General features: G+C 34.2%; 1 protein-coding gene and 1 long non-coding RNA gene across 3 annotated transcripts in view; both read right to left on the bottom strand.

The window, feature by feature from the left end:
- LOC117341339 (tetraspanin-1-like) overlaps window positions 1–14,458 on the bottom strand; it is a 56,229-nt gene that overhangs the window by 37,481 nt on the left and 4,290 nt on the right. The window contains exon 3 of the mRNA XM_033903199.1: window positions 8,202–8,276. Within this exon, the coding sequence (XP_033759090.1) occupies window positions 8,202–8,276 (75 nt within the window). The remainder of the gene's footprint in view (window positions 1–8,201; window positions 8,277–14,458) is intronic.
- LOC117340188 lies at window positions 4,757–5,725 on the bottom strand. 2 transcript variants are annotated; one of them, XR_004535387.1, is made up of 3 exons: window positions 5,457–5,725; window positions 5,126–5,192; window positions 4,757–4,841 (listed from the first exon to the last, which is right to left on the bottom strand). It is a non-coding gene; the product is annotated as an uncharacterized LOC117340188 (long non-coding RNA). The 2 variants fall into 2 exon arrangements; XR_004535386.1 differs by having other exon boundaries at window positions 4,788–5,192.

The raw sequence follows: 14,458 nt of genomic DNA, 5'->3' as shown, positions 1-14,458 counted from the left end.
ATAATGTCGTATACATTTACTGTATAAACATTTCACTATCACAGAGGATAATGTCGGATACATTTACTGTATAAACATTTCACTATCGAGGATAATGTCGGATACATTTACTGTATAAACATTTCACTATCGAGGATAATGTCGGATACATTTACTGTATAAACATTTCACTGTCGAGGATAATGTCTGATACATTTACTGTATAAACATTTCACTATCACAGAGGATAATGTCGGATACATTTACTGTATAAACATTTCACTATCACAGAGGATAATGTCTGATACATTTACTGTATAAACATTTCACTATCACAGAGGATAATATCGGATACATTTACTGTATAAACATTTCACTATCACAGAGGATAATGTCTGATACATTTACTGTATAAACATTTCACTATCGAGGATAATGTCGGATACATTTACTGTATAAACATTTCACTATCACAGAGGATAATGTGTGATACATTTACTGTATAAACATTTCACTATCGAGGATAATGTCAGATACATTTACTGTATAAACATTTCACTATCACAGAGGATAATGTCGGATACATTTACTGTATAAACATTTCACTATCACAGAGGATAATGTCTGATACATTTACTGTATAAACATTTCACTATCACAGAGGATAATGTCGGATACATTTACTGTATAAACATTTCACTATCACAGAGGATAATGTCGGATACATTTACTCTATAAACATTTCACTATCACAGAGGATAATGTCGGATACATTTACTGTATAAACATTTCACTATCACAGAGGATAATGTCTGATACATTTACTGTATAAACATTTCACTGTCACAGAGGATAATGTCTGATACATTTACTGTATAAACATTTCACTATCACAGAGGATAATGTCTGATACATTTACTGTATAAACATTTCACTATCACAGAGGATAATGTCTGATACATTTACTGTATAAACATTTCACTATCACAGAGGATAATGTCGGATACATTTACTGTATAAACATTTCACTATCACAGAGGATAATGTCGGATACATTTACTGTATAAACATTTCACTATCGAGGATAATGTCTGATACATTTACTGTATAAACATTTCACTATCACAGAGGATAATGTCGGATACATTTACTGTATAAACATTTCACTGTCACAGAGGATAATGTCGGATACATTTACTGTATAAACATTTCACTATCACAGAGGATAATGTCGGATACATTTACTGTATAAACATTTCACTATCCAGAGGATAATGTCGGATACATTTACTGTATAAACATTTCACTATCGAGGATAATGTCGGATACATTTACTGTATAAACATTTCACTATCGAGGATAATGTCTGATACATTTACTGTATAAACATTTCACTATCGAGGATAATGTCTGATACATTTACTGTATAAACATTTCACTATCACAGAGGATAATGTCTGATACATTTACTGTATAAACATTTCACTATCACAGAGGATAATGTCGGATACATTTACTGTATAAACATTTCACTATCGAGGATAATGTCGGATACATTTACTGTATAAACATTTCACTATCGAGGATAATGTCTGATACATTTACTGTATAAACATTTCACTATCACAGAGGATAATGTCGGATACATTTACTGTATAAACATTTCACTATCGAGGATAATGTCGGATACATTTACTGTATAAACATTTCACTATCAGAGGATAATGTCGGATACATTTACTGTATAAACATTTCACTATCACAGAGGATAATGTCTGATACATTTACTGTATAAACATTTCACTGTCACAGAGGATAATGTCTGATACATTTACTGTATAAACATTTCACTGTCACAGAGGATAATGTCTGATACATTTACTGTATAAACATTTCACTATCGAGGATAATGTCGGATACATTTACTGTATAAACATTTCACTATCACAGAGGATAATGTCGGATACATTTACTGTATAAACATTTCACTATCACAGAGGATAATGTCGGATACATTTACTGTATAAACATTTCACTATCCAGAGGATAATGTCGGATACATTTACTGTATAAACATTTCACTATCGAGGATAATGTCGGATACATTTACTGTATAAACATTTCACTATCGAGGATAATGTCGGATACATTTACTGTATAAACATTTCACTATCGAGGATAATGTCGGATACATTTACTGTATAAACATTTCACTATCACAGAGGATAATGTCGGATACATTTACTGTATAAACATTTCACTATCACAGAGGATAATGTCGGATACATTTACTGTATAAACATTTCACTATCGAGGATAATGTCGGATACATTTACTGTATAAACATTTCACTATCACAGAGGATAATGTCGGATACATTTACTGTATAAACATTTCACTGTCGAGGATAATGTCGGATACATTTACTGTATAAACATTTCACTATCACAGAGGATAATGTCGGATACATTTACTGTATAAACATTTCACTATCGAGGATAATGTCGGATACATTTACTGTATAAACATTTCACTATCACAGAGGATAATGTCTGATACATTTACTGTATAAACATTTCACTATCACAGAGGATAATGTCGGATACATTTACTGTATAAACATTTCACTGTCACAGAGGATAATGTCGGATACATTTACTGTATAAACATTTCACTATCACAGAGGATAATGTCGGATACATTTACTGTATAAACATTTCACTATCGAGGATAATGTCGGATACATTTACTGTATAAACATTTCACTGTCACAGAGGATAATGTCGGATACATTTACTGTATAAACATTTCACTATCACAGAGGATAATGTCGGATACATTTACTGTATAAACATTTTCAAATAATTTCAGTTTTAGTGTAACTCGGCGGAACACAATACTTTATTACAATAACATGTGCAACCTTAGAAAATAGGGTTTTTTTCTGGCGTTATTCACCACCTTTGAATGAAACAATGTATTGTAGTATTATGATACAACAGTTCAACTGAAATAAAAATAGATCAAAACACAAGTTTAGAAATGTACAAAAACATTGATATAAACACATGATTGACAGGCACATAAGAAAAGACACAACGGAAAAAACCCAATTAAAACACCCCGTGGGGCCTGAGAAATAAATAAATAATGATATCATATTGTGTGGCGTAAGTTAAGTGGGCCTTCTGTTCTATACCTAGTAAATATAACCCTCGCTACCCTATCATATCGATAACCTTTCCTATATATCAGGATGTTACGGCCCAATTCAAGAATACAAAGGGAAGTCGACTTTTTGATTTCTAGTATCGACATGGCATAGTTGTTTGATGGAGTGGTTCCCCGCACGCGCTAGTGACCGTGAATACGTAACAATCCGTGGTAATGTTAGTACACCCTATATAGCCGTAAGTGGTGGCATTGTTGTTTAGATGGTTTGATGCTATCACGTGCTAAAAGATTTCGGAAACTAAAGTAATGAAAATCGCCAGTTGAATAATTGAGATGACAAGCATGGCTGTCCAAAGAGAACTCCAGACCATCATTACCGAGATACCAAATGGCCTCATCTCGGTTCTTTTTCAGCATGCAGAGGCATGTCGACATCTTATCGAATCGTAATTTCAAAATCCACAAAAATGGCTAAATACAGTACGAACAAAACTGTTATGGATTTAATGGAGATCATCGAAAAACATCCGCGAGATTAGGACCAGGGTTCCATGAAGGTGTACCGTCTTTTGTTTATCAACACACCCGCCACAGTAGTCTAGAGAGAGAGAGAGAGAGAGAGAGAGAGAGAGAGAGAGAGAGAGAGAGAGAGAGAGGCCCAACCGGGTTAAATCACATTCTCAAAATGAGACCTTGAATCAAAGGAACCACTGGGTATATCAACAAGCTAGAATATATTTCTGAGTGAGTTTGGTTTTGTATCGTCCTACGTCATCAGCTAAGGTCAATGAAGAACCGACACCGACTTTATAGTGCTGCCTCATTGGAACATACTGTCGAAAACACCTGACAGAACACCCCACCCGGTCACAACCGACGAAAAAGTTTTCCCACTCCTAATATTAGTAAGTTTCGGTCAGGGGACAGAACCCAAAGCCTTTCTCACAGCGGCGAACGCTCAACTAAAGGCCAAAAGTGAGGCATTGTCAAGGGAGATATTAGTTAAGTAAGAAAAGAAAGATGACATCTCAAGTTTAGTCGCCTCTTACGAGTCATTCCAGGGGTGGGCAGCAGCTACAATTCGTACACCCTACCTGCTGGGCAGAAACGACACACATTTAAATATCAAGCTTTCATACACATTTCGCAACTATTTACTAAGAAAATAATGACAACAATTTAGAGGTTGGAGCATATAGTGGTTCTGTTATCATCAGCACTGTTTCCACGGAAGTGACGTCTACACTCCGCGGAAGTGACGTAAACATAGATAGTTAACTGTTGATCACAAGAATTACCTAAGTTTTATCAGGAAGAGTTTCCTAATTAGATTACAGTCTTCAGTAGAGAAAGGGAGGCCGATCAGATCCGTAATGGGAGAACACGACAAATCACAAACAATATACAAACACGACAAACAATATACAAAGGCGACAAAACACAAACAAGATACAAACAGAATAAAACACAAACAATATACAAACACGACAAAACACAAACAAGATACAAACACGACAAAACACAAACAATATACAAACACGACAAAACACAAACAATATACAAACACGACAAAACACAAACAATATACAAACACGACAACACACAAATGTAAAAATGAGGGCTAACGCATCATCTTTAGTTCCAGTTGTTTATTTCTATAGTTGAAAGCGTTAACAAAGTTAACGACCCTACAACATAAAACAATAACACCTATCATTACCTTATTTCATACAGTCATAAATTACTGCACTCTTTCTATTACATATATATGAACGTGTACTATAATTATATGAATACACATACATTGATATAAATATAGCTATATAATAATCCACACAGTTTATATTATGGATGTACAATCACTACAGCGATATGCTGTTCATACTATTAAATTCATACATGTACATGATTATCATAAACCATTTACTTTTACATCATATTGGAAATATTTACTTATACATATAATACCTACCCTAACAATGGGTCAAGGGTCAAATAACTATCATCTGGAATATCCAGGACAATGATGAATCTAAATACTGGAAATAAAATAAACCGCTAATAAGACAATGTTACACTTGGACCCGTAGGACAACAAAACTATTATCTTGTAAAAAGATTAACGGAACGTATTCATGAACTTAATTAACATCTAGCTGTTACCGAATATAAGGACTATAATCTTTTACTTATATAAAAGATTATTACATGCTATTTCATATTGTAAAATACATAAATGATAACTGCAATCATTTACAATTATTCTTAATCTTAACTGTACATAGTTTAGCATTGTAACATACCTCAAATCTGTCTTGACGGCGACTACATATTTGATCCGTCCGTAGACAATGGCTACCTTTTTAATTCCCGCCAAGTACAAACAAAAGTGACCACAAAGGACAACACATGGACACATATAATGATGACGTCACATAGGTATTAGTGGACAATACATACATGTATATACGTATACGGGCGATAATGAGTGGCTCACTGTAACCGACGCGACGGCCAATTCCGCGCAACGCGGTATAACAATGCGGTATAAAATGACAATGAAAATGACCCTATTACACAAACAATATACAAACACGACAAAACACAAACAATATACAAACACGACAAACAATATACAAACACGACAAACAATATACAAACACGACAAAACACAAACAATATACAAACACGACAAAACACAAACAATATACAAACACGACAAAACACAAACAATATACAAACACGACAAACAATATACAAACACGACAAACAATATACAAACACGACAAACAATATACAAACACGACAAAACACAAACAATATACAAACACGACAAAACACAAACAATATACAAACATGACAAAACACAAACAATATACAAATACGACAAAACACAACAATATACAAACACGACAAAACACAAACAAGATACAAACACGACGAAACACAAACAATATACAAACACGACAAAACACAAACAATATACAAACACGACAAAACACAAACAATATACAAACACGACAAAACACAAATAATATACAAACACGACAAAACACAAACAATATACAAACACGAAAAAACACAAACAATATACAAACACGACAAAACACAAACAATATACAAACACGACAAAACACAAATAAGATACAAACAGAATAAAACAAACAATATACAAACACGACAAAACACAAACAATATACAAACACGACAAAACACAAACAATATACAAACACGACAAAACACAAACAAGATACAAACAGAATAAAACACAAACAATATACAAACACGACAAAACACAAACAATATACAAACACGACAAAACACAAACAATATACAAACACGACAAAACACAAACAATATACAAACACGACAAAGCACAAACAATATACAAACACGACAAAACACAAACAATATACAAACACGACAAATCACAAACAATATACAAACACGACAAAACACAAACAATATACAAACACGACAAATCACAAACAATATACAAACACGACAAAACACAAACAAGATACAAACACGACAAAACACAAACAATATACAAACACGACAAAACACAAACAATATACAAACACGACAAAACACAAACAATATACAAACACGACAAAACACAAACAATTTACAAACACGGCAAAACACAAACAATATACAAACACGACAAAACACAAACAATATACAAACACGACAAAACACAAACAATATACAAACACGACAAACAATATACAAACACGACAAAACACAAACAATATACAAACACGACAAAACACAAACAATATACAAACATGACAAAACACAAACAATATACAAATACGACAAAACAAACAATATACAAACACGACAAAACACAAACAAGATACAAACACGACAAAACACAAACAATATACAAACACGACAAAACACAAACAATATACAAACACGACAAAACACAAACAATATACAAACACGACAAAACACAAACAATATACAAACACGACAAATCACAAACAATATACAAACACGACAAAACACAAACAAGATACAAACACGACAAATCACAAACAATATACAAACACGACAAAACACAAACAATATACAAACACGACAAATCACAAACAATATACAAACACGACAAAACACAAACAATATACAAACACGACAAAACACAAACAAGATACAAACACGACAAAACACAAACAATATACAAACACGACAAAACACAAACAATATACAAACACGACAAAACACAAACAATATACAAACACGACAAAACACAAACAATTTACAAACACGGCAAAACACAAACAATATACAAACACGACAAAACACAAACAATATACAAACACGACAAAACACAGAAACGAAACAAGAGGACAATAACACCAGAAAGAAGACCATGGATTTTCCAGGATATGACGACTTGTTTTTTTTACATTGCTCCAGACACACAATCAGACAATAGGGATTGATTGACAAGTTAAAATATTCATTGTTCGTCCACGGGGCAATAACGCAAAGCTAGTATTTACTCCACCTGCAAATTATTTCTGTTTTATATTAATTTAATCAGGTAGAGGCATTGTTTGTAAATATTGGACTCCTACTTCCTTCAGATATTCTGTTTATCACACGTCGATATACACATGATACAATGAAATAAGGAAGAGAAATAACAAAAAATATTTTTTAAAAAATATATAAACGACATAGTTTTAATGATGGTGGTTATAATGTTAAACTGCAGGTGAAATAAATCAACGAACTAATGCATTTTAGCACGGATAATAAAATTATGTCAGTTTGAATCATTTTTGGTGATAATAAGACTGCATTTGAATCAGGAATATAATTTTATTAATGTGTCATTTGAAAAGATACACCCACTTATTCAGCTTGTATTCTAAACCTTATTTCGTGTTTTACTGCATATCTGCATTTTGCATTTACCGTTACATTGACCAATCACATACTTCATCATGACCAGTAACGCCACCTGTCGCGTCATATCTGGGGCCAAAAGAATATTATACGGCTATGCCGAAAAAAGTGGTCGCTTTACTCACCCAGGTGTCCATAGTGGTACATACAATAATACCGGTCATCTTCCCGACCAACAGGGTCAGCAGCAATCCCGAGTACTGTAACATATCATTATAAACAGTGTCAGCAGGATTACCGAGTACTGTAAAACATCATTATACCACTGTCTACATAATAACGGAGTACTGTAAAATATCATTATACCACTGTCTACATACTGTAAAATATCATTATACCACTGTCTACATAATAACCGAGTACTGTAAAATATCATTATACCACTGTCTACATAATAACCGAGTACTGTAAAATATCATTATACCACTGTCTACATACTGTAAAATATCATTATACCACTGTCTACATAATAACGGAGAACTGTAAAACATCATTATACCACTGTCTACATAATAACGGAGAACTGTAAAACATCATTATACCACTGTCTACATAATAACCGAGTACCACTGTCTACATAATAACCGAGTACTGTAAAATAACATTATACCACTGTCTACATAATAACCGAGTACTGTACAATATCATTATACCACTGTCTACATAATAACCGAGTACTGTAAAATATCATTATACCACTGTCTACATAATAACCGAGTACTGTACAATATCATTATACCACTGTCTACATAATAACCGAGTACTGTAAAATATCATTATACCACTGTCTACATAATAACCGAGTACTGTAAAATATCATTATACCACTGTCTACATAATAACCGAGTACTGTCAAATATCATTATACCACTGTCTACATAATAACCGAGTACTGTAAAACATCATTATACCACTGTCTACATAATAACCGAGTACTGTAAAACATCATTATACCACTGTCTACATAATAACCGAGTACTGTAAAATATCATTATACCACTGTCTACATAATAACCGAGTACTGTAAAATATCATTATACCACTGTTTACATAATAACCGAGTACTGTAAAACATCATTATACCACTGTCTACATAATAACCGAGTACTGTAAAACATCATTATACCACTGTCTACATAATAACCGATTACCACTGTCTACATAATAACCGAGTACTGTAAAACATCATTATACCACTGTCTACATAATAACCGAGTACTGTAAATTATCATTATACCACTGTCTACATAATAACCGAGTACTGTAAAACATCATTATACCACTGTCTACATAATAACCGAGTGCTGTAAAACATCATTATACCACTGTCTACATAATAACCGAGTACTGTAAAATATCATTATACCACTGTCTACATAATAACCGAGTACTGTAAAATATCATTATACCACTGTCTACATAATAACCGAGTACTGTAAAATATCATTATACCACTGTCTACATAATAACCGAGTACTGTAAAATATCATTATACCACTGTCTACATAATAACCGAGTACTGTAAAATATCATTATACCACTGTCTACATAATAACCGAGTACTGTACAATATCATTATACCACTGTCTACATAATAACCGAGTACTGTAAAATATCATTATACCACTGTTTACATAATAACCGAGTACTGTAAAACATCATTATACCACTGTCTACATAATAACCGAGTACTGTAAAATATCATTATACCACTGTCTACATAATAACCGAGTACTGTACAATATCATTATACCACTGTCTACATAATAACCGAGTACTGTACAATATCAGTATACCACTGTCTACATAATAACCGAGTACTGTAAAATATCATTATACCACTGTCTACATAATAACCGAGTACTGTAAAACATCATTATACCACTGTCTACATAATAACCGAGTATTGTAAAACATCATTATACCACTGTCTACATACTGTAAAACATCATTATACCACTGTCTACATAATAACCGAGTACTGTAAAACATCATTATACCACTGTCTACATAATAACCGAGTACCACTGTCTACATAATAACCGAGTACTGTAAAATATCATTATACCACTGTCTACATAATAACCGAGTACTGTAAAATATCATTATACCACTGTCTACATAATAACCGAGTACTATAAAACATCATTATACCACTGTCTACATAATAACCGAGTACTGTAAAACATCATTATACCACTGTCTACATACTGTAAAATATCATTATACCACTGTCTACATAATAATCGAGTACTGTAAAACATAATTATACCACTGTCTACATAATAACCGAGTACTGTAAAATATCATTATACCACTGTCTACATAATAACCGAGTACTGTAAAACATAATTATACCACTGTCTACATAATAACCGAGTACTGTAAAACATAATTATACCACTGTCTACATAATAACCGAGTACTGTAAAATATCATTATACCACTGTCTACATAATAACCGAGTACTGTAAAACATCATTATACCACTGTCTACATAATAACCGAGTACTGTAAAATATCATTATACCACTGTCTACATAATAACCGAGTACTGTAAAATATCATTATACCACTGTCTACATAATAACCGAGTACTGTAAAACATCATTATACCACTGTCTACATAATAACCGAGTACTGTAAAATATCATTATACCACTGTCTACATAATAACCGAGTACTGTAAAACATCATTATACCACTGTCTACATAATAACCGAGTACCACTGTCTACATAATAACCGAGTACTGTAAAACATCATTATACCACTGTCTACATACTGTAAAATATCATTATACCACTGTCTACATAATAACCGAGTACTGTAAAATATCATTATACCACTGTCTACATAATAACCGAGTACTGTACAATATCATTATACCACTGTCTACATACTGTAAAACATCATTATACCACTGTCTACATAATAACCGAGTACTGTCAAATATCATTATACCACTGTCTACATAATAACCGAGTACTGTAAAATATCATTATACCACTGTCTACATAATAACCGAGTACTGTAAAACATCATTATACCACTGTCTACATAATAACCGAGTACTGTCAAATATCATTATACCACTGTCTACATAATAACCGAGTACTGTAAAATATCATTATACCACTGTCTACATAATAACCGAGTACTGTAAAATATCATTATACCACTGTCTACATAATGACCGAGTACTGTAAAATATCATTATACCACTGTCTACATAATAACCGAGTACTGTAAAATATCATTATACCACTGTCTACATAATGACCGAGTACTGTAAAACATAATTATACCACTGTCTACATACTGTAAAACATCATTATACCACTGTCTACATAATAACCGAGTACTGTAAAACATCATTATACCACTGTCTACATAATAACTGAGTACGGTCAAATATCATTATACCACTGTCTACATAATAACCGAGTAAGGTCAAATATCATTATACCACTGTCTACATAATAACCGAGTACTGTAAAACATCATTATACCACTGTCTACATAATAACCGAGTACTGTCAAATATCATTATACCACTGTCTACATAATAACCGAGTACTGTAAAATATCATTATACCACTGTCTACATAATAACCGAGTACTGTAAAACATCATTATACCACTGTCTACATAATAACCGAGTACCACTGTCTACATAATAACCGAGTACCACTGTCTACATAATAACCGAGTACTGTAAAACATCATTATACCACTGTCTACATACTGTAAAACATCATTATACCACTGTCTACATAATAACCGAATACTGTAAAATATCATTATACCACTGTCTACATAATAACCGAGTACTGTAAAACATCATTATACCACTGTCTACATAATAACTGAGTACGGTCAAATATCATTATACCACTGTCTACATAATAACCGAGTAAGGTCAAATATCATTATACCACTGTCTACATAATAACCGAGTACTGTAAAACATCATTATACCACTGTCTACATAATAACCGAGTACTGTAAAACATAATTATACCACTGTCTACATAATAACCGAGTACTGTAAAACATAATTATACCACTGTCTACATAATAACCGAGTACTGTAAAACATCATTATACCACTGTCTATATAATAACCGAGTACTGTCAAATATCATTATACCACTGTCTACATAATAACCGAGTACTGTAAAATATCATTATACCACTGTCTACATAATAACCGAGTAAGGTCAAATATCATTATACCACTGTCTACATAATAACCGAGTACTGTAAAATATCATTATACCACTGTCTACATAATAACCGAGTAAGGTCAAATATCATTATACCACTGTCTACATAATAACCGAGTACTGTAAAACATCATTATAAATTTACCAGTAAGTTAATTGATCATTAGATGTGTTTCCCCTTATATACAACATACTTAATAACATATACTGGCACACATCTTCGTACAGTATCAACCCAGGAAAAAATGTTTTTAGTTTTCAAAGATATTAAAATGCTGAAACAAACTACATGTAAATATATTAACGTATTTTTACATTACACTTTTTGAAATGATTGTGTAATGAAGTAAGGCAAGCTTTCCGGGGGGGGGAGGGGGGGGGGGGGGGGGGGGTGACCTCCGCCATCACATAGATCGATGTATTTTTGTGAGAATGAAGAGGTAATACACGAGTGTTTAATAGTAGACAAAAAGGCGATCGGTTTGATATTTGATATTTAACTGATGTATTTTGTGGAACGATGTTTCCACGTTGTATTCATAGTTTTTTCATGGTCAAATGTTTGTTGTTTTCACTTGGTATGTTCTTATAAAGAATCAACACTGAGATTATAACACTGATAACCCTTCCTTCACACCAGAATCAGCGTGTTTGTTCCGACTGTCGTGTGGCTGTTTAATATTCAGACTTATTGTATCAGAGACATAGATTAGTGTAGGACGTGTAGGAAATCAATAAAGAATGCTGGTTGTATATCTAAGACATCTAAAGTCATAAGTCAGTGTTAAGTTTGTGTAGGCGACATATATCACTTATCTACCGTAACGCTTTCCAGAGTTTATTTCTACACGTCGATCGACAAGTCTACGTAAAGCTGGAGGGCATTGTCTCACGATGCTGGCCGTATAAATATGTTTATTAATCAATAATGCTTTCTCGATAGATCACTAAGAATGAAGTATAGAACGACTCTGTCTTACAGACGATGATTGGGTCCATAGTTCCCCATACGTCCCTGTATATACAGACGATGATTGGGTCCATAGTTCCCCCGTACGTCCCTGTATATACAGACGATGATTGGGTCCATAGTTCCCCATACGTCCCTGTATATACAGACGATGATTGGGTCCATAGTTCCCCATACTTCCCTGTATATATAGACGATGATTGGGTCCATAGTTCCCCCGCACGTCCCTGTATATAAGACGATGATTGGGTCCATAGTTCCCCATACGTCCCTGTATATACAGACGATGATTGGGTCCATAGTTCCCCCGTACGTCCCTGTATATACAGACGATGATTGGGTCCATAGTTCCCCCGTACGTCCCTGTATATACAGACGATGATTGGGTCCATAGTTCCCCCATACGTCCCTGTATATAAGACGATGATTGGGTCCATAGTTCCCCCCATACGTCCCTGTATATACAGACGATGATTGGGTCCATAGTTCCCCCGTATGTCCCTGTATATACAGACGATGATTGGGTCCATAGTTCCCCCGTACGTCCCTGTATATACAGACGATGATTGGGTCCATAGTTCCCCGTACGTCCCTGTATATACAGACGATGATTGGGTCCATAGTTCCCCGTACGTCCCTGTATATACAGACGATGATTGGGTCCATAGTTCCCCCATACGTCCCTGTATATACAGACGATGATTGGGTCCATAGTTCCCCCGTACGTCCCTGTATATACAGACGATGATTGGGTCCATAGTTCCCCCGTACGTCCCTGTATATACAGACGATGATTGGGTCCATAGTTCCCCCGTACGTCCCTGTATATACAGACGATGATTGGGTCCATAGTTCCCCCATACGTCCCTGTATATACAGACGATGATTGGGTCCATAGTTCCCCCGTACGTCCCTGTATATACAGACGATGATTGGGTCCATAGTTCCCCCGTACGTCCCTGTATATACAGACGATGATTGGGTCCATAGTTCCCCCGTACGTCCCTGTATATACAGACGATGATTGGGTCCATAGTTCCCCCGTACGTCCCTGTATATACAGACGATGATTGGGTCCATAGTTCCCCCATACGTCCCTGTATATACAGACGATGATTGGGTCCATAGTTCCCCCGTACGTCCCTGTATATACAGACGATGATTGGGTCCATAGTTCCCCGTAC

This window comes from Pecten maximus, chromosome 13 (genome assembly GCF_902652985.1).
Source record: "Pecten maximus chromosome 13, xPecMax1.1, whole genome shotgun sequence".
In the NCBI taxonomy this organism is placed as follows: Eukaryota; Metazoa; Mollusca; class Bivalvia; order Pectinida; family Pectinidae; genus Pecten; species Pecten maximus.
This window is presented reverse-complemented; position numbering and strand designations above follow the sequence as displayed.